This window comes from Nipponia nippon, unplaced genomic scaffold, assembly GCF_047370975.1.
Source record: "Nipponia nippon isolate SJK-2023a ecotype South Korea unplaced genomic scaffold, ASM4737097v1 scaffold_9, whole genome shotgun sequence".
Taxonomy (NCBI): domain Eukaryota; kingdom Metazoa; phylum Chordata; class Aves; order Pelecaniformes; family Threskiornithidae; genus Nipponia; species Nipponia nippon.
In genome coordinates this window covers 30,312,578-30,335,066 of record NW_028262413.1, presented here as the reverse complement: position 1 = coordinate 30,335,066, position 22,489 = coordinate 30,312,578, and the positions used below count along the sequence as shown (strand labels likewise).

The 22,489-nt window shown below is 34.9% G+C and overlaps 1 protein-coding gene across 4 annotated transcripts in view; it reads right to left on the bottom strand.

Moving 5' to 3' along the window:
* The window catches only part of VPS13C (vacuolar protein sorting 13 homolog C), a 101,594-nt gene that overhangs the window by 8,246 nt on the left and 70,859 nt on the right, over positions 1 to 22,489 (bottom strand). For 3 of the 4 annotated variants that reach the window (XM_087743245.1, XM_087743246.1, XM_087743248.1), the window contains 20 exons: positions 21,472 to 21,576; positions 20,537 to 20,701; positions 20,050 to 20,178; positions 19,170 to 19,303; positions 18,655 to 18,781; positions 16,963 to 17,198; positions 16,476 to 16,626; positions 15,266 to 15,406; positions 14,100 to 14,181; positions 13,929 to 13,998; positions 12,964 to 13,075; positions 11,843 to 11,956; positions 10,136 to 10,272; positions 9,800 to 9,881; positions 9,274 to 9,387; positions 8,944 to 9,019; positions 8,121 to 8,284; positions 6,844 to 6,889; positions 5,693 to 5,816; positions 4,873 to 4,987 (listed from right to left, as the gene is read on the bottom strand). In XM_087743245.1, the coding sequence (XP_087599371.1) occupies positions 4,873 to 4,987; positions 5,693 to 5,816; positions 6,844 to 6,889; positions 8,121 to 8,284; positions 8,944 to 9,019; positions 9,274 to 9,387; positions 9,800 to 9,881; positions 10,136 to 10,272; positions 11,843 to 11,956; positions 12,964 to 13,075; positions 13,929 to 13,998; positions 14,100 to 14,181; positions 15,266 to 15,406; positions 16,476 to 16,626; positions 16,963 to 17,198; positions 18,655 to 18,781; positions 19,170 to 19,303; positions 20,050 to 20,178; positions 20,537 to 20,701; positions 21,472 to 21,576 (2,424 nt within the window). Of the gene's footprint in view, positions 1 to 206; positions 3,935 to 4,872; positions 4,988 to 5,692; positions 5,817 to 6,843; positions 6,890 to 8,120; positions 8,285 to 8,943; positions 9,020 to 9,273; positions 9,388 to 9,799; positions 9,882 to 10,135; positions 10,273 to 11,842; positions 11,957 to 12,963; positions 13,076 to 13,928; positions 13,999 to 14,099; positions 14,182 to 15,265; positions 15,407 to 16,475; positions 16,627 to 16,962; positions 17,199 to 18,654; positions 18,782 to 19,169; positions 19,304 to 20,049; positions 20,179 to 20,536; positions 20,702 to 21,471; positions 21,577 to 22,489 lie in introns of those variants that run through there. The other variant, XM_087743247.1, reaches the window with a different exon arrangement.

The window sequence follows — 22,489 nt, the reverse complement described above, 5'->3', positions numbered from 1 at the left end:
TGAGGAAATAAAAGGAAAAATGCATGCCATACATGCTTTGCCTGGATGCAGAACATATGCACCTCAGATCGATGTTTAGCAAGTGCCTGCAACTGGATGCTGCAAAATTGGTTTGATGTTCTTCATAGAAAAATGACCATCAGTTCATTTTACAGCTGTTACCGTGGAATTCAGCCTCTGCATAACAGTGAAGTTCTGATGTTGTTTCTGACAAACTAGTGAGAACAAATTAAGGGAGGAGGACTAAAAATTCAGTATGTTTTTAGTTATTCCTTGTAAAGATACATTTCATTCTGTATTTCCATAGCTGGATCTATAAAACTGGTAAGATGACAACAGAAGCTAAACTTGACTCCATATTCATCTGTCTGTGATCAACCACGGAGGCTAAGAACTCTATATAGTTTAAGTAACCAAAACAGAAAGATCTTTTGTCAACTCAGCTTGTATCAGAATCAATTAAAAGAGGCTTCAACATTTATTTGTATTTGCATTTTATTTTCATATATTTAAAAGTTCAACAAATGTCTTAAAGCATCATCATACATTGCAACTGACCCGAAAAATCCTTTAAACTCAAACATGGATTAATATTCAAGAGTTTAAATCAACAGCATAGAGTTTTCCTGGATTTGCTTGCTATTGATGTGATGTTTTAATTCAACATTTTCCAGCAACCAAAAATATAGGGTCCAAATCTTCTATATAAAAATATCACTTTCTGACCACCTTAAAAATTTCTGAAACATACATGAAAGGAAGAAAAATGCCAGAAAGACTGCTTATCTCAAAGTCTCTTCAAAACATCAGAAGAAAGATGGCAGCATAGGTCTAAAATCAAAAGACAAACTCACATTTTATACCTGAACCATAGCTATTTTAAAAACAAGTAAAAACTAAAGAAATACAAAACCCACCACCATGAAAGACTGCAATTCGAAGGCTGCAATCCATATTCTGAATCCTTTTGTTGGATATGCAGAAATGAGATGTGCCACAGATTTAAACAGATTTATTCATAAGCACGTTCCTCTATTTAAACTCAAAGCTTTGGAGAGAAAGCCTATTTCTCGTAACTTCAGAAACAATCCCAATAGTATTTTTAGATTATACATGCAATATGTTACTAAAGTAAGAGTTCCCACTGAGCTCTGTGCTTAAGAGATGCAATGTTTCTCAGAGCTATTCTCAATACACCTGACAGACATCAGCACAATGGTGGTGGCATTCTGTAAAAAGGGGGCTGCACTTGATGCAAATTACTCCATGATCTGCACACTCTTAAAATTTAGGCACCTACATCAAAAGCTTTTATTTCGGTGAGAATACTAGAGCACTTTAAAGAAGTTCAACCCATTCTTATTTTACATGGAAATGAAAGGACCAGTGCAAATTTACACAGCAGAACAGTGACTCAATCAGAAAGAGAATCTGCATTTTCTTGAAACCTAGCCTAGCATAGTATTCTCTCTGCCACACGCTGTCTCACCACCACGTCTCAATTATTCATTGTGTTCTGCATTCTTTATAAAGCTCCATGCTTTAACTGGGAAATGAAACAAAGTAACGTCACAGACACTGAATAATGTATGAATTGCAGCATGTCAGACCCTAAGCGCTGGGGTTAGAAGACAGTCTCCTCACCAGAGCAGGCAGCAATACCTGCATATTAAAAGGCAAAGACTAACAAAGCCAAAGGCATTCATTACCTGTTCTAGCAAAGCTCATCAACTACAAACACTCCTCATAAAACTCATGAGAAGTTATTCCTTGGAAAACAATTCTCCTAGAGTTGCCCTATTTGTTCTTTGATTTCTCCAGCTATACATACTGCGCATTTATGTTTAACAAAACGCATTTTGTACTACTAAGCCTTGCTGCATGAGCTAGAGACGTGGCCTGCAAGATGTCAAATCTGACTTTCCAGGTTTTGAACTGAGTGAGCAGATCCTTATATAGCCCATATAAACTAGATTCAGCACTTCTGGGAAAATGCACTGTGTAAACAAGTTTACACAAGTGAACTGATCTACTCCATCTGGCTACTGTCCTCATTCTGCACAAAAAAACCTGCAAAGTGGAAAAAAGTAACTTGTCTTTGAAGACCCACATATATGCTCCTCCTAAGCCAAGCTCTAATGTCTACCAATGTCTGTATTTCAAATACAAGTGAGTATTTAAGTGAAACATTTTTTTGTCCAACCACTGGATAGTATTGAGGCATCCATTCCTTAAGGTAACCTTACAAGGTTTCAACCTTGTGTGTATTTATCTTCAAGGGCCAAATGCATTAAAATCAGTTAAAATAGACGAGAGGGTGGGGATTCTGGTTAAACTGCTTGTAAAGTGGGGTAAAAACTGGATCAAAAAATTAACAGCATTAGTACCTATAAGTTGAGTTATTTACAATTAAATTTGTAAATGCATATAAAACTGACTTTCTGACTCATCTTCCTTGTTAAATATCCCATTTCCTGTAAAAACACTGTCCTCCTCTGGCTTCTAATTTACATTAGAAAACAAAACCTTCCCAACACTAACCTCTAGCACAATAATAAAAATCAGTTAGTGGGGGAAGAAAAAAAAAACCAAACACAAAAACAACAAAAAAACCACACACAAAAAAACCCACAAAAAAACCCCACCACATGTATTCAATTCACTGACTTCTGAAAGGAAGAAACTTTAGTGAACTATACAGAGGATTCATTCTTGGTTAGTATATAATTCCAATCTACACCATTTAGATATAAGAAAAATACAAATATTAGATGTGCAGGAATGGCATAATATCCAGTTTTCAGTGTTAACTGTGCTACCTTTTCCTTTTTGATAGATGGAAAAAAATATAGTGCAAAAAATAAAAAAAACTCACTACATGAAGAAATTTGGTTTGCTTAATAGATCACGACTTAATTTTACTTAATTAGCCAAAATAAAAATTCACTAAATTTCTTTAAACAATTTTAAATTAAATAAGCTGACTATTGACCACTAAATTCTTAAAAGGCATTAGCAGCAGAAAGATGTCTCTGCTCAACGTTTTTTTCATGTATGATAGGCAATTTGCTCCGAGAACAGCTTGTTAAGCTTAGCTTGTTTTTTTTATGAGATGTTGTATTAGAAATGAAATTTATGGCATCACTTAATTTAGAAATATATATATTTTTATTCATATGTATATGTAAATTCATCTTAACAGCTGAAAGTTTACGTTTAAGTATGTTGAACAGCAAAGCCCCAGAAGATTCTGTGAATGAAACCAGAGTCAACTGAGCTGGCTATATTTTTTAATTGATAAAATTTCATAAAGAAGTAGTAGTAGCAGTAACTTGAAGTGATAGTGGTTTATCAGATGTATAAATGACAGGTCTATGGCATATTACAGAAACCACAAATACAAGTTTTCTTAGCATTTAAATGGAAACAGTATTTCTGTAGTATGAAATTATAAGCATTTTCACAGAAGAAAATTCCATTCAATATCACTCTTAAATTTTGCACAAGTATCAAAATGTTGCTTTCTCCCTTCATCCACAGCCCTAGCTCTAAGAGAATGCTAATAAATGAATGAACTCAGCATCTACCCTACCATGATTTTTTTTCCAAGTGCCTTCTGTTCTTGCCTTTCATAAGGAGCTAAGCATCTTTAGAAAAAAATATACAGGAAACAAACCCTCCCCGTCTCTCTCATCTTACTCACTCATCTAATCTTACTGAAGATGGTTATTCAAGTTTGTTTGGTTGTTTTCTTAGCCTGGACAACATGAAACACTGTTTTATTCAACTGCTACACAGAAAAGATATGAGCGAAGGGGAGAAGACATGTTAAATGCAATCATGCCCTTAATCTAAACACGTAAGGCAGATAAAAGACCATGACTGAAATAGAGAAGAAATATGGAAAATGTTTACTCCGTTATTCCAGCTCTTGCTGCATATGCCAGGAGAGAAAGAGAAAGAAGAGAAACATTAGAAATAGAATACGAAATAAGGATTAAAAGAACATCTAGAAAGTAGTAGCAAATATGCGAGTTTTGGTCTTAAAATGTTAATGTAGACAGTTATTTTACTCTAACTTTTTAGCAACAAAATAAACATTTTAAGATAAGTTTTAAGAATGTGAAGGCTGAAATACAAATTAACCGAATTCCAATTATCTAGGACTTGAAAACAACTGTTATTCATCCTCCATGTATTAGCCACATTCAGATGTAGGAGCAGGCTAAATGTCCACACGATGCCTGTAGCTATGACATATTGCTATTAAGAACAACATAAGGAAATACCAAAAAGGTGGTATTTTGAGATTTCATGTGGTTTTTTCAACTGCTGATACTACCACAAAAAAAAAACAACAAAAAAACCCCACAAACCACCAAAACCAAAAACCCACAAAAAAAAAAAAAATCAATAAGGAATTTCAGTAGTTGTATTATATGCCAAACAATTCAAGCTCTATTCATCTTATTTAAAAGTAAGTTAGTTTGTAAAGCAGCCTCAGCTTTGTTATTAGGCAAAACATTAAAACTGAGTATCAAAATGTTTTTCTTGTTTCCACATATTCAAATCTTAATCCTACTAATTCTTAATCCTACTACCTCCTTCCAGAGCATGAGATAAGCAATTACAGAACATAATGTGCAGAAGATCATTTAACAGCAATGCTGCAGTTTTCTTGTCACATTCAGCTTACAACAAGCACTGGATCTTCTCTGCTATACAGGCTTGGCTTATGAAATAGGCTGGGGCAAATTTTTACTACAGACAATGACTGCTACAGATCCTTAGCAGCTTTTTTGTAACATAATCCTTTATGGAACCCTGTAGAGGTTAGAGAATTTTAACTGTATTTTACAATGCAAGTCATACCTCAAATAAATCATAACCCTCAGCTTCCACCCTATCGTATGGCCGGATGATGCCATCTTCATGAATGAAACGTGGAGGACGGAGATTAGATACTTCTTCAGTTGATTCTGCCACCCTGCCATAGACAGTGGAACAGTATTCTAGTAAACTTACTACAATTCTGAGTTTCATCAGTATAGCTTTAAAAAGTTACCCTTTCACTTGCCACATATCCCACTTACATTTCCTAGGTACTCTACAGATGTAAAGACACACTGCTAATAATAAATCCAAAGTAACATTAGCCAATTAGCTACAGAATAACTTGGAGAAGTTTATTCCCAAATGTGGATAATTTACTAAGGGTTCATATGTTTATTAACACACTTTTCAAAGGTACCCTTAAAACACAAGAAGCCCCCTATGTGCACTGCTAATTTCAAACTGGCAAGTTTTTCTCCGAAAATTTCAATGGTCTATTTTTTACAGTAAGTTTAAATAACATTTAGATATTTGCATTCAGCAGTACACAAACCTACCTCAAAAGTAAAATTTAGATATGATCTTTTAATTACTTTCTGATCAGGGAAAGGAGTGAAAGGAGAAAATGGACTAGTTATCATCTGCCTAAACTACAACACTGCAAGGCGTATTCTGAAGCAGCAATTGCCAGAGATCATCATAAAATACATTCATTATAGGCTACTAGACATCTCCCAACACCATATATCCTACTGCATGTTGTATTTAACACAAATAATTGTGTGTCACTACTGGACCACTTTACCACCTGGTATCCAACATCAGGAGAGTACTTCAAAACTTCCTCTTGACATTTTACCTTTGAATTCCCTGGAAGGTACTGCTTGCCATATCTATGATGCCACCTGTTGGGCGGGCTACCACTCCAACAAGCCCCTTTCCAATTCCTTTAAAGAATCCAGCTGCACCTTCTTTTTTAGCCCCTTTAAAAGAAAGGGAACAGAAAAAGAAATAGTTTTAATGACCTACTTGAAGACGTTACCAACAGAATTAAAACATTACTGCTCCGGGCTGCACTAGAACCGCTTTGTATTGGAAACAGCCCATAGCAATTGATTACATACAATCCACTTGTAAAAAAGTCTTCTGTGAAAAGTCACATATTGCTTCCTTGTCTGTTTAGACACTGCTGTTCACTTAACATCCTACCAGCCTCCAAAGCCAGCATAACTGAGATGTTAACTAGATTCTCCTTCTCACACTTTCGGTCTGGACTGTTGGCCAATGTATCAGTTTTTATAGGTTGATAGTAATAACAAAATAATCTGAAGACTCTAAGATGCACAAGTATAATGGAAGTTAACTATGTCTATCTCAAAATTTCATGTGTCTGGAGAGACATAACTATGGAAGAGCCAAGACTGTTTAGAAAGCATGAGTGTTCATCCACCAATGAGAGAAGGACTACACCTCAAAGTATCTGCCAATAACCTACAAAATACAACAAAATAACAATTAACTTCCAACATTTAAATCATTTTGACATGAATTTTAATAAGAAGCATTTTATCTTGGATTTTTTCATCATGTATCATACTGATAAAGTGAGAGTCTTCACAAAAACAAATACTGATCTCTAAAACCAAATTTGCTTATTAAGATTTCTCCAATCTTCAGAGTCCCAAAAAACTTTTTCAATTGGTGCTTTTTATTTTGTTATTTTTACTACCTTTACTCTGGCTTTAAACAATAAATTGGGTACTACAGCAGACCTAACAAAATACGTCACAGAGACAACCATTCCTTAATTCATACAAAGGCTGAAAAGGCAGTAAGCCAGTAACAGCTATATTTGAGTAAATCATCGTATAAGGTCACATTTCAATTAGAAACATGATCTTACTATGCCTTAGCATCACCACACTTAGATTGATATTTCTTAAAATTACGAAATAAATTGTAAAGTCTTGGGAAAACATTTAAGCAGTACAGTGCAACCTCAGTGCTTACCTTCTACAGGTTTAGTGATTATGCCCGTCACACCTCCAACAACACCCTAAAATGAAGAAGATAATTAAGTTCATACTTAGAAACAGAAATGCTACAGTTCAGCTGGGCAACCAGCTGTCTCTCATCCTTCATTTTAAAACTTTATCATGAAGTTCAATATTGGAAACATTGTTTGGCTAGGGTTTTTGTTCGTTTGTTTTTTACTTAAAGTTTTTAAGAAAATTATAACTGAGGGAAAGAAAAGAGAGGGAAACTAAAGTGGCTGAAGTAACTTTTATGCTGGCAAGAAAGACTAACAAATCTTTTGTACAGTAATCAGTCTTGTAATAATTAAGAAAGTTGCTATTTCACTTTCACTACTAACAGGAAGCTGCCAGAATTCCCAGTAATGAGTGAGTGATATCAAATATTCAGGATAAATTAACATGAAATAACTCTCTGGAAGACTTTAAAGGTCAAGTAGTTTAATGACACTAAGGCAAAAGAATAAAAATCCACTGATGTAATTTCTAAATTTTCAGCAAACAGTACCAGAAACAACTCCACTGTTTTTATTCTGAATGGGAAGCGATAGAATTTATTAAAGACTTAATTTGCATTCAGGTAATAAAGATCTCAGTAATTCTTTATGTGGGGTTTGTCTCACACTTAACATTTTAACTAGAAACAGACATGATCTTTCAGCAACCAGAAAAGGTTCTCGATTTTAGATTATAAAAAAAATACAGGAGTTGCACAGTTTCTATTTCAGAAAAATCTCTCCAGCCTAATGTAGTAGTAGCTTTTATACACATTCTACTTGCTTCATGTTCACGTGCTTTTAAGTCAAGAAAATCTAGTAGTTTTTATAAGACCTCAGCATATAGGAAGCCATTTCTACTATGCAGCACATGCCCAGAACTCATAATTCACAGCCAACTGACTTTAATGACAGAATGCAAGGTAAAATAAGGGCCCAGTTACTTTAATTAGATAACACATTTGTTGAACATGAGTAACTATTTACTTATTTATATAACTCACAGGACAAATTGGTGTTAGTTCCTACACTTCTCCTTTCCGAGACCCTACCTTCAAGTCCTCAGGTTGGCTGAAAACCGTGACCTCAAACACTAAAGCTGATACACTATACCAAGTCTCCTATAGACTGATTGCCTGTTTGTCTCTTCTTTATCAGTTCAGGAACTAAACAGAAGACATTATCAAACTTGCTTGCATATAATTTTCAATCATAGATTAAGAGTTGGCACATCATACCCTCAACTTCAAACTCATACCCGTAACAAGCCTTTTCCTCCTTTGGCCAGGCTGTCACTAAAGTCTTTTGGCTGCCGACCCATTTCCTCTCTCCGTTTCTGCTGAAATTCTTTATCCATAGTAATAGCAGCCAAGCCTTTTCCAACAGAACCAGTGATCCTAGACACCACCCCTGCTGCACCACCTGATGGAACAGGGTGGAAAGCAAAAGTTACTGTTCTTTCAGAATTTAATAGCAGACAACACACAAGAAGCCACAAAGTTCATAGCAATTTCCCTTCATATTCAGTTTAGATACTACAAATTTACGCAGAGTGACTGTCACATGTTGTCCATGAGAAGACTCCAGAATCCGGCCTGAAATCCATAAATACAGCAAAAGGTAACCCTTAAATCACTTCAGTACATGGTATATAGCATATTGGATGGAACCATATTTTCTCTAATTGCTGTAACACATAGCTAAATAAAAATCTAAGGTAACTGTAACAGTAGCTAGTCCTAAGAACACTTCTCAGGCTTCTCCAGTCATTTTAGGACCATTAGAATTATTTTCCTTATTCATCCACAGCATGTTACAAATTCAGTTATACATGCAATGTTTCTCAGTTTGCATGCTCAGTCTACAGAACAGACATTTAGATGGTCTCAAGTAAGTTAGGTATGAATGATCTGTATCACAAATACTGGCAATCATATCTGACAAACTTAAATATTCATTAAAAAATGACCATGTACATATTTTAAAAATATAACTTTCCCTTCAAAATAATAAGAAAAAAAATCTAAACGCAATCCACGAGTTAACCTGATTTATGAAAATGGTAACAATATGATACATACCCACTGTGTGTCCAAGAAGACTTTTAACCCCAATTACAAAGCCTTCAGCAAATTCTTCAGGTCCCTGAACAGCACCCTAAAAATGAAGCTTATTATGAATAGCAGAAAACTATATATTTACGCATCTGTTTCAAGAAAAAACTAGCAACTCCTAGCAAACTGATGAAAGTCAGGCCATTTGAATATGTTATTTCTTTAAAGTTAACATAAAAAATTACTGCTTTCTTAACTGTTCAGGGTGTACAGTACAGTGACAACAAAACTACAACCCTACCAGTATGTTCAATCAGCCTACTATTCATACACTGTTGAAAAATCAGGAAGTCATACCTGGAACGGCTCATAAAAGAAAGCTTCAACTCCCTCAGACAAGCCTCTGATTAAGCCAAATGGATTTCCAAGAACATCTAATCCAAGTACAAGAACATACATCTGCTTCAGGAGCTAAATAATGAGAGAAGGCAAAATAAGCAAAAACAAGAGCAGTGTTAGTAGCTGTTGTTACACACAGTTCTATGTTAGAACCCAAGACGGGTAAATTTTTTAATTTACTACCTAAGACGTTAGAGTACTCAACTAAGTATTCCTACTAGAATGAAGACGAGCTTAGAAGAAAAATACAGAAAAGAAAAATATAATAAATATAAATAAAAAGAACAGAAGTAATCACTTAAAATTCTTAACACACATTTTCAGGACACTTTTGCATTTCCATTCTCATACCACCGCATTCCTACTTCACTACCATGAAATCAAAAATTAATAGCTTTTAGAGGTATTTACCTTTCCTTTCCTATTTTCTGCATTCTGTAAGATACTTAAAATTTTACACAAATGCTTGACTAAATAAACTTACTTGTTCACTATAATGTCTAATAACTCTCTTCATCAGTTGGTCTCTCTTGTAGAACTGATATTTAATTTCAAAGAAAGCAAGTCTGAAAGATGAGTAATCATACGTTAGTTATAGATACTCTTCCTCCTTCCAAGTAGTTCTGTTTTTTCCTTCAGATAATCCTGAAGCCCTATTCTCTTAAAAAGGAGCCCAAGCCCCATCTTCCCTGCATGCCTCCCTTTCCCCAAAGGCTGTATACATTTATACTAGTCAAAGTTTACCACGAAGCAAATTATTACATGTATAGTAGCTATATTCAAAGTATTAAAAAAAAAAAAATAATCTTTATTAGCTTACTTGAAAATAAGATCATCCACATCTGTTAGAGTAGCTCCAATACTTTTCAACAGCAAATTCAGAGAATGGATAGCTATCATTTCCTCCTCCTTATCTGATGCTTCTCCACCAGAAGCCAGAGACAGACTCAAATGCAACTGTCAAGAAAGAATTAGTAAAACAAGACAAATCAAGACAAAAAAAGACACACACCAGACAGGTTGTGTAGCACACATGTAAACAAACCAGTAGTGAAGAAGTGTATTTTTACTCACTTTGAGGAAATGTAGAATTTCAACAAACATGCTTAAACTCACAATGGTATTACTTTGATAACCTATGTATTTATTTATATTTCCATACAGAGAAGTGTCAAATTGCCCTAGAAGTTTAACTCTTGTTATGTTTACATCTGTGAACTTCTGTGTAAACAATGAGAGAAATAACTTGTTAAATAGGGGGAGTTTAATTCCCAGTACAAGTTAAATTTTAAATTTTGATTTACTTAACTAGCTCATGTGTATTTTTGCAACTAGTCACTCTTTTGGAGAAATGCATGAACTTTAGAGAACTGTCTTCAACACTGTAAAATGTGATTGTTTAGAGTCAATAAGAAACTTTTTAAAGGAAATCCACAGACTTTTCTTAAGGGTGGAGAGGGCAAAAGAAAATTATTTTCCTTTTCCCTTGTTAGTCACCATAATCAATGTTGCTCCCTTCTTCTCCCTTAAAAGAGGGCACAGCAGTTAACCTGTATGATTTGACTTTTTCAAGATTCCCCATTTTCATTTTTTTCAAAAGGCCACACAGCCATTTTCATGGTCTTCCCACTATCCGGTGGTTTAGAATATTGGGATGGGTCACTGAAGTAAGGGGAAAAAATAGGAGAGAAAAAAGAAGCCCCTTCCTGTACTTAACAGGCAGCACATCTAGACATTTTAAACAAAGATGCAAAAGAGACTTAAATTTATAACCGTTTCTTCAACAACTTTAGCCAGACTAGCCAAAGGATAATGTTAAAATATCACAATATTGTCTTGTTCCTCTAGTGTTTTCCCGGGCTTCACACTCTTAAGTTTTTAAGCACAATCATATTAAAAAAAAAAAAAAAAATCCAAGAATCTAAGTGTACCCTAACAAATACCTAGTGAAATATGTAAAAAGTTGAAAAAAGTGCCAGAATTTAATAACCTGTATTGGGATTTATGTCTGTCTTTTAAATGTTCAGTCAAAAGAAAACAAAAGTAAGTGATTTTTTTCCTCTAAATTCTTATGCAATCTGATAGCCTTAGGGGAGCATTCTGTACATTCGGAATAATGTATAATTACTGATGATCTTTCTTCCCTTGCTCAAAAAAAAAAAAAAAAAAAATCTAACTGGTTCAAGAGAGACATAAAGACAAGCCCACAAAAGTGTATTTTATTACAACTTATCATACATTACTTGGATACCTTCAGGCCAGCATTTTATCTAGCTTTCCTCACTATTATACCCATTGACTCTTCCCACTTGGCAATGGTTAAGGGTCTGTTTGTAATCACGGGCAACTAAGAAAGCTTTCCAACAAAGTATTAAGTTCTAGAGAACATAAAAAAAATCCCCATTAGGAAGACAGCATGAAGACCTCAATTACCCAGAAGGTTGATCTGATGATGTATTTACTATAAAGAACTAAAAGATCACCGATATCAACTGTTTTATTAACCAAAAGCATCTCTGTTACATACCTTAATTGGAGAAATATGGAAATGCTCAAAGAAGCTGAGCATTGACAGGTCTGTTAGGGAAGACTCCATCAGCTCAGTGTTAAGCGCATCTACATCTTGCTGAATTAATTTAGACTGGTTTTATTAAAAAAAAAAAAAAAAAGAAAACAAAAAAACCCCAAAAAACAAAACACAAACAAAAACAACAGAAGTTTATCTCATCAACATAGAAAACAGCACAATTATATCTATAGTAATATAATTAATAATAGTGTCTATAAATATATGTAAAAATATACATACATATAAATAAACAGCAAAAATAATCATAGCCAGATGTAATAAAACAGTTAACTAATTAGTTAAATAGCTAACACCTCGAAAACTGGAAATAGACTAATTACTTTTGTATACCAGATTATAACTGTACTAATACTTTTATTTAATCCAGGATTAAAAACAAACCCCAAAATCACAACGATTTCTGGGTGACTTTTCCAATTTATGCTATATCACTTGATATTCCCTTGAATTCCTCAACCACTTAAGGTAGCACTTCTAAATTAATTTAGAAGTATTAGTAAAATAACTAACTTCCTGAGGTTCTTTGTGTTTTTGTATTTCCTCACAAAATTAGAATTTTTATACAGTATCTGAAGATCTAATCTCTAAGAAAAAGAAACTTGTAAGAATGACTTTCCTATGCACACTAGAACCAAACGTGACTTTTCTGAATACTATACACCTATTTAAGACTTAATTTAGAGCCATGAAAATCTCTTCCTTCTGCTCTCAAAAGACAAAAGACACTGTAGACTAACAGACAATTAGAAGCCCGCTTTATAAACCCTAACCTTATTTCATCCACCACCCTTAACACTTTGTAGCCACAGTTGAAACACCTGTGTCATCAACTAATGAAACATTAAAAGAGCAGAAAACAGTTACACATACCCAAATATCAGTTACTCAAACTTGTCAATTAGTAATGCTCACAGCCAATGTTTAACAGAAATCCCAATGCTTCACTGAAAATTGTCTTACCATGTCCTTTCATTCACTGTTGTCAAATGCAATATTCGTTCACTTAAACTTAAATAAAAGACCCTGTTCTGGCAAAAATAGTTTCTCTCATATGTTACCCTTTGTCTTTCAGCTTCTGGGTCTGTAGACGGAGTGAAAAGTTCACTAAGTGCTCCTAAAAATCCTTGATCAATTTTCAGTGCCATTTCCTGGATAAGAACCATGAAGTATCTAAAATGAGAAAAAACAAACAGTGTATACTTGTAGAAGTTTAACTTAAATATCACATCCTTACCCTATGTAACTGAATTTTTGTTATGCAATGTTGCATATTAAGACTTAAAATCTGCAATATCAACTATTTATAGTTAGAAAGGCTTACCAGCCTCACTAAGTTATACACTACTTTACTGTAGATGAACACTTTCAAAATTTACCTAAAAATATGAACCATCACCAAATACTTCTTATATTCATACATTATGATTCCATGTGCTCCATAGATAACATCACCTAAACAACATATTTCTTCCTCTTATCCAACTGCCTCTCTCCAAAAGTCATATTACTGAATATTTATTTTATTAAAATACACCATCCTCAAATATTATATCCACACTAGTTGGGTACAGATACTTGCATTAGAAACCATCAATATAACTTTTTGCCTCATTTTTAGTACAAAAACTCAAGACACAGACATACTAACTAAAGAACTTATATTTCACAATAGAACACACTCTACTGGACTCCATTAGCGACTGTATGAGCTGTCTGTTGTTAGAGCACCAAATAAACCCAGCACTGTACAGCAAACAGGCAGACATGCAACTCTGATATTGTAGTACAAGAGGGAAATAATTCTGATTACTAAAGAATTTGCCTAACAGTCCCTTCATGTAGTCAGTCCTTACTTTCTAGAAGTAAGTTTCTTTTAGAATGGTGTTTTTTCACTGGAGATGTTTAAAAACTAAATCTAAAGTCAGGAGTTGTTTGAATAGGAGAACGTGAACTTTAAAACAAGGTTCACTTCTAAAAAGCATTAAATCTCAAAAATTGTATTACAACACACTGTTAAACTCACTTGAATTGCAGTACTTTGCTGTATTCGTTGAATCTAGTGATGATGCTGACATCAATGAAGGGTTTTGGTTCTAAATTAAAAAAAAAAATTTAAGTATATGTAAAAAATAAATTGTCAAGTTACTACTTTTAAGGCTGAATAAATCTGATATTACTAAAAGCTTTCTCTTACCTGTATCCAAAGCAATCGACTTGGGAGGGGCTACAGGGTGAAATACAACAGGAAACATTGATCCTGGTAATTGATTATCAACCTAAAAAAAATTGTTGCATAATTACAGGAATATTTTAATGACATGATAATCAAAGACCATTTCCATTTTAGAAGGCTTGAGGAACTTGTTTATAGATTGTGTTCAAGAAGAATGTCATTCTTATTTTGGGGGAAGGAGAGAAGAGGAAGAGGATTACTCTGATATTTTGGAATGCTACCTATTTAGTTATAAAAGGTCAGATAACTGGAAGTGTTGCACAAGGAATGCTTACACAGGTTCACACTCAAAGATTCATTTAGAGGGTGTGCAGCTGACGGCATACATTGACTGTAATAGTGAAAACTACCTTCAGGCAAAAATAAAAACAAAATGCAAAAGATAAAAGGAAAGAGGAAACTCTTCCCCACCAGCTGGTCAGGAAAAGCATCAACAGAGTTCTCAATGAGTGCCCTCCCCTGTGGGACTCTGAAGTGCAGCAAATGGAGATGAAAATGATGGTTTCTCACCATTATTTTCCTCTAGTACTAAACACTTCTCACTAGTACCTGCTCAAGTGCTCTATTGGCTAATTTAGCAACACTTTTAGTACTGACTGGAGTATGCTAATCAGGTGCAAGTGTTGCACATTAATTCACTGTTAAGCTTACATGCAGATATATTACTGCATACTACTTTTGAGTATTTAAATGTCTATTATCTACTTTCCATTAGACAGGTAGTTTTTGCACTAAAGATCTCTGAACCTCTAGATACACTCTCTAGAGTAATGTTACATGACTCTATGCAAACTATGGTAAGCAAATTTTGAAAGAGGTTGAGGTTTTTGTTTCTTTGTTTTAAAACACCAAAACAGCTCTCTCTAGAAATAAACTTTCATTCATAGCACCCCACTTTACATTAACCCACAATTTTGTGGAGCTTTTTCCATACTACTTCCAAAATCCTGGGATGGCAGTTCTGCAGTACTTTTCCTTCAATGGAGTATTCACAGCCCTTCTGCTACTCTGATGCAGTGAGCAGAGCAACACATATGTAAGATTTGGAGATACTTTTTCATATACATGAATAAAATAAAAGCCTTAAAGTGTCTGTTTAGTTTATAGAACACGACGAAAGATGATACCTGCAGCCAATACAATTGAGCCCGTAAGCTTCTTTGGTGAGGTGACTGTTTGAATTCAACCTGAATTCCTGACAGGAAATTTCGTCGGATGCTGCATTTGACTGGGAGACGCATTTCCATTGGAAACTTACTAAAATTCACCTGGAAATACAAGAAAGCAGAGCTAACATACAGTTTAATTAGAGAAATAGTGAAATGTTATGTTACTAGTAAGCAGACTAGGAAATAAAACATGCATTTTTCCTTATTTCATGATCACATGGCTATTGAATTACTCAATCCAGTTGTCCGCATGGAAAGGAACAAAAACCACCAGTTAGTCTGATAAGCACATTACATTGCAGCTTTAGTTGCCCCAAGCAGGAACTTCTGTGTCATCTTAGTACCTATTTCTTCATGAGTTATATATTACACTGCCATAATTAAAGATATTTACATGCAGCTGACTACTTCTTCAGATGATGCTTTTACCCTGATCCTGAAACATTTAAGTTATGAGAAGCAAAAAGGAAAAAGCTCTCCTTTATTCCAAGTCAAATATAATGATTTAGAGATACAAGTTTTTGATACCACGTACTTTAAATGCACTACTGCAACATACATAAACGGAAGTATTCATACAACTAAGGATATATATGTTTTTCAAATGAAAGGATAATATAGAAAACAAGCCTGATTATGGTACTATAAAATGCCTGTATTTTACTTAGCCATTTCAACACGTTAAATTTATGCGTGGAATACAGGTATGTATAATTAATGTTTGAAAAAGCTCAGGTAAGTGAATTAATTTCAAGAGTCTTTCAATGCTATAGGCTCCTTTATCATATCAAGCCATGGGAACCACAGCTTACTAAGAAGCCAAAACCAAGATTTCTGCAAAGAACTGAAGTTGCATCAATGAAAATATAGGTTCATAACTAACACACAGATACCAAGCAATCTTTTCTACCACACAAAAGCAAAACTCTTTGAAATTCTTACTTCATAATACAAGTCTGAAAAATACCTCAATTCTGCCTCAGTATTACCTCAATACAAAAATATTCTACTGTATAAAATGTGAAACTATTAAAAAAAACCAAAAAGCTTGCTTTTTGTTTGTGTTCCTCTTTAACACAGCATCTATCCTTACTTAGAAAAACAGAAGTCTGTTTTAACTGTTGCACATGTTCTGCAATCATTTGAACACTGAAACCTCAAAACATACCTCAGTATTGCTGTCTAGTTTATGCCAACCTGGAGCTTGGAAAGCACTCTTACAAAGATACTTTTGATAGGCTTGTTCCAACAGGTTTATTTGCTTTTGATTAAACGGTTTCCACTTTTGCCTTGGTTTCATTTCCCAAACAACACCAGAGCTGCAAGGCAAATAACAGGGTTAACAATTTAAGAGTATTGAAACCTTTCTTATGCATGCAAACCATGTATAAAGATATTATCCTAATTTTTCAGGTTCAAAAAAAAATACTGTTTACTCTTTTTTTCAATAGAATCTAAGAAAGCAGGCAGTTACTCCTATTTATTCAAATTGCACAATAAGAATAAAGGCAGAACTTAATTTTATTTAAAAAGGTTTCACTTATATTAATTTCATTTGAAAAATGTCTCCTTCAACTCAACTATATTGCTAAAATTATAATATGCTGTCAAATTTTGATTATTCAAAGGAATATTTAGGCTTCCATGTGCAGTACCTAGTAATTCCTATATAAGAGATTTCTTTTTTGTTTTCATTGTTAACAAGAGAAAGTCCAAGACTATGGATTGACAAGTTTATTTCTTGATCAGGTTGCTCCAGCTCCTCTGCTTGTCGTGCTTTAGAAACTAATGCAACATCATCTGTGAAAAGCAGCACTCGTTGGCGTCCATCCAAGAAAGACACCCAGTGTATTTGAGTATTTGCATTGTAAGGGAATTGGCCACATTCATCCTGTATTGGGGGAAAAAAAAAAATGTATATAGTAAGTATATTACAGCAGTAAATCCATGATGTTGCTGTATGTTTACAAGCAAGCAAGTTTACTGGCACACACACAAACCAGAACTCAGTATTTTTCTTGTTTGTTCAGTTTACCGCATCATACTGATTCGGTGGCATCTTGTATCCCAACACTGGAAAGTTGGGGGTTGGGATTTTTTTTTACCCTCTTGAAAAGTAGGCATTCCAGCAATATTTGTGGATGAGAATAATACTGGAAATTATTAGGAAATGAAGGCCCTCACAGCAAAAGAAAAGACTTAGAATCATAGGTGATGGGGGAAGAAGGCATTAAATCATATGCCACAAAACTGTAAAAACAGACAATGATTAAGATCTCTGCTCTTCAAATGCAGACATTCTTTATTTGTTAATTTGTGAGGCAAAACTGACATAGTTAAAGCCCTTTTCTCAAAAGCCCCAAATAATCATGAATGTAACCATAATTATATACTAAGAAAATAGGTTTCAAACTAAAAACATTTTAAATGCAAGAAGTTTGACCCAAGAAAGTGCTTATACAGTAAAGCACACTGTAATTGGTTAACTGTCAGCATTCAGCTGTGAGAAACTAAATCCATTTCTAGTATAACTGAAACACAAACTTGCTTTCCTGTCCCTACTTTCAGCTACTAATGTTTTCAGTTTTCTTATCTTAACTCTGTGCCTAGTCAACAGAAAAACAAAGCCACCTCTAAAGAATTCAGTTTAGTAAAAGGTGCAAGAGGGCTGCTACTTCGAGACAGACACATAGGACTTTATTTAGCCTACATTCCAGTTAAGTGAGAAAAATCTTCCTCCATCAGTGCTTGCTTCCCCATTCTTCAACAAAATACTTGCCCAGTCTTATCCTATATTTACCTCTGCTTCTAGTTATAGCTTCCCTCTTGCCTCCACTCTTTTTCCATCTTGATCATTGTTATTTTGCCCCTGCTTCAAATATTTTCCTATTTTAATATTGCATGAGTTACAAACACCAAAATAGCTCTTAGCAAGCAACTCAGAATTTTCTGCTCCATGCAAGCATTTCCCATAGGAAGTGAGAGTCATAACAGTCAGGGGTTTTCTCCATCTTTAGGGAGATACTTAAGCCAAATGCAGCACTACTAGATAAGTGGTGGATTATTCATCCTCTGTACTATTTAGGTACGTCCACCGCTCATGCACTTTATCCTCATTCTTTCATATCCAAGAAAACCATGGGGAAAACGCAGGTTGGAGCTTCTGTCCAATCCTCCAATTATATTAATCTAAACATCTAAAATCTGGCTACTTGAGAGCAGGCTTAAAAGTCTCTTACAGGACAAGAGAGATGCAAAGTTACCGAAGAAGCTTTCTCCCACATAATTTTAATCTTGTTATAGTCCTAGATTGGTTTAGCATTTACTTCTCCCCTTTTGAAATTTACCTTAAGTAGGTCATGTTCACCAAAACTCTGGGAGTAGCCCCAAGTCAATTTTCTTGTTTTAGTTGGATCTGTCCATGCAAACAGGCATACTTGCTTGGGTTTCAACTCCATTTCCTCTTGTAATCCACTGCAGGTTAAAAGAAATGGAGTAATATGACAGCATTCACTAGTTAAGACCACTGATTGAAGTGGTGCAAGCAGATCACAGTGCTATATACTCCGCCTCTCCAGCCCCCTGGGGTGAAGCATGAAGGGCCTAGGCTATCCACTCCAAACAAGTCCAGCTGCAGCTAGGCTCTGGGTGAACTAAGATCTATACCGCCACTTCATTCCCTCCACTTTCTGAAACTATGAAGACTGCTTAAAAGTAGACAACATACTTCATTAAAAGAACATGATAAAGGAAAAGGTTTTTTCTATTTTTCAAGGTACCATAACGGTAAAAGAGAAATACTTTCTTCACAAAGGATACCCCCTGGTTAAACAACCAATGGTGAACTGTTTCTTTCACATACCTCTGTTTATATCTGAGAGAGTCCCAGGAAGTATGGTTAACAATAAGAGCTGGAGCAGCTCCCTCATGGTAATCCGAGAAGCTTATGAGAGTAGAATGCTCAGAAACATTCACATCTACCAGTAAGCCCCCATTCTGGAGAGAAAGTTAGACAGAAAGTTCAATATTTATTCTATGCATAAATTCAAGTTAGAACAGACTAAATTGTTATTTTTGGATCAATCTTTCACCAGCCTCTTACAAATGAAAAAAGGAAGTGTACTCTACATTATCTAGTAACAGTAAGCCCAAACACTGGTCACTGGCTTAAAACAGACATCAGCAGCATCCACAAACTATTTGTTGATTTAACTTAACTGAAAAATTATATTCAAATGATAACATTTTTAAGAATTACTTTATTTGGCTGAGTTCAGTAAAAAGTATAGGCAACCATTCCCTTCACTTTCTATTACAAAACTTAAAGTTATATTTAGAAACTGCAATTTCCTTCATACTCCTTAAAAATCTGAAAGGCTACTCTAGACAAACATACTAAAGTTTTTAAAGGTATGACAAACACAGCAATAGCATATTAACAAACTGATCACTGAGCAGAAAAGTTCTGTTGATTAAACCCCTAAACAAATCAGCTGTTCAGCTTCCTATAAGCTTGTCCAAACTAAATTACTTGACCACTTCACACACCTGTGAAAACATTAACAACATTGCAAACTTGATTCACAACCTTTTTTATGCAACAGAACCAAAGTGCAGTGCACCAGCACCTTACGGCACAAGGTTTCAATCTTGATGACCTTGGGGAATCAACGTTTCCTAAGTTCAATGCCATAAAGGTTAAAATGGAGTATTAAGAACAGACCACACAAAGTCAGTCTCACCAATTCTTCCAGCCTCAGCAGAGTACCATTATCCTGGGCTTTAAACAGGAATGGTTTGGACGAGCTTTCATAGCCAACTACTCTTACACAAAGTTCACCAGATGAGTTTTCAGGCCAAAATGGAAGACACTGTAAAACAAGAAATATGCATGACTTTAAGAGTTCATGTATGTTCAAAGTAGTAAGCCAGCAGTAAAACAAACAGTCTTGTGTGACTAAAACTATTTCAAATGCCTTAGCTCTTACCCCACTATTTACTGATTAACATCTCGTCTACATTTAGTAAATTATCTAAACTGAAGGACTTGATTAATTTACCAATATATGCAACCTGTGCTGTTCAAGTTGCCCTGAGATGTGAAGTATCCACATCATACCATCAGAAGTAACCGAGCTTCTGTAAGAGAACTGCTTTTTCCTTAAGTGACAGCTAGATACCAGTTGTTTGACTACAGTAACATCCAAAGGAAAAAACCTGAAACATTACCTCTGAAGCAGAGATATAATTCCATTTATTAGTTGGAAAAGAGCCACTAGGACCAATTTCCCCAACTTCTAGTTCCAGAGAAGATTTGTTTGCTATTGTGTAGAATGGAGTGAAGGTAACTATCCTGGTAAGGTTAAAACTGCTCATTTTGATGCTAACTCCAACCTGTTGAACAAGGACAATTTGAGCAAACAATCAACAAGAAGCTTAAGAGAAAAGTCAGGATGGAAAAAAAAGAAAAGCCAACATTACTGTAATTACAAAGGTTAGCATGTAACACTCCTGTTCTGAACACCTGTAATAAAAGAACCAAACAGCATGCAGTAATATCAGCGAACTATGCAACACAATTAACACAATGATAAAGAGACAGTTTTAGCTGTAGCATTTTGTCGCTGTAGTATTTGTGGGGAAAATCCAACAGGAATCCCTCTACACTAAATCAAGACAACCTAAAATGACCGTATCATCAGAGATCAGTTAAACAGTATATGGAAACACAATTCCCCACATATCTGCACACTAAATAAAAATAAAAAGAATAAAGCATATTCTTTATTCTGCGTAGTTGTGGAAACATAGTCTTAGACAAGGCTGCTAAGTGAAGATCCAAACACTTGCAAACAATTATGAATTCTGAATGTGAACTCTTATCTCCACTATGCGAGTTCACCGTTGTATTTTCAAACAGCCTAGTACTACACATTTGTTATATAAACCACATGTTTATGATTACACTGAAAATTCTGTTGGTGAAACTACTTCTCACCAGGTGCAGACCTGGATAGTTGGGGCATAAAAATTATCACCCTCGATGTTAAATATTTCCATGATTTAAAAACAGTGTAAGTAGTGAAACAAAGGCCTTAAAGAAGAAAAAAGTCAAGCCAAAAGAACCCCAAGAGAGCTCCACAAAACACAGAAACCTATCTTACCAGATAGTCCATGTTATTGGCTGAACATCTGACACATCCATAGCTTCCTACAGTATCAAGGGAAAAGCTACTGGACCAAGTGCTAGTCGAAATACATAACTGGATCTACACACAAAGAAGAACAACGTGGAAAGTACTTCAATAAATTCATTTTAATTTTATAGTTCATGCATTATGGAGTGCAATTATATCACGTGCAGCAGTATAAAGATGACACTTAAGTGCTTTTAAAACCTTCTATAAGTTAAGATGAGCTTAAGCATGTAGTATCACTATTCATATTCTGATTTATTAGTCTGTGCCTGAGTTCTGGGAAAGATGTTACAGTAAAAGGTAACAAAATAGAGGAATCCTCATTGACTCTTATGTTTGTGACAGTACACACATAGATGGGAAAAAGTGCTACAATTTCACGGTGCTTCACAAACTTGAAGAGGTGGGAGGAAACAATCAAAAGAACACCTTGTCAAAACTGTTTCTTCAACCATTTCTTCACTATTGTTGGGTGAAAAAATATATTTGCAAGGAAAGAAGGGCCACTTCAGAAAAAATCCTCTACTACAGTATTCTTCATTTGACTATAAAAATATCACATCAAAACAAAATCAAAAGAAATACGTTTAACATAGGACAGAATATTTACATTGTGCATTTTAAGTGTCAAAGCACCAAGCTGACTAAAACATAAGCCTGTGATTCCTCTTTATTCAATGGAAAATGCCTCCACAGGAAGATTCAGAGCAGCCTTCCTTTTGACTCTAAAGGAATCCACACTCGTAGTTTACATAGCTACATTAAACTCCTCTCGCCAAGGAAAGAGTTTTCTGGTAGGGTACCCACAGAGTTTTCAGGACCTAACCACTCTACACCATCAGCCAGCTTCTGGCCAGGATGAAAGCTAGCCAATGGGATGCAGTGCAAGACCTGGAAAAAGTTACAATAGACTTTTTGTCTACCTGCCTTCCCTTCTACTTAGTCCAAAAAGTCTAATTAACAAGAAGAAAGCAGCAGCCAAATG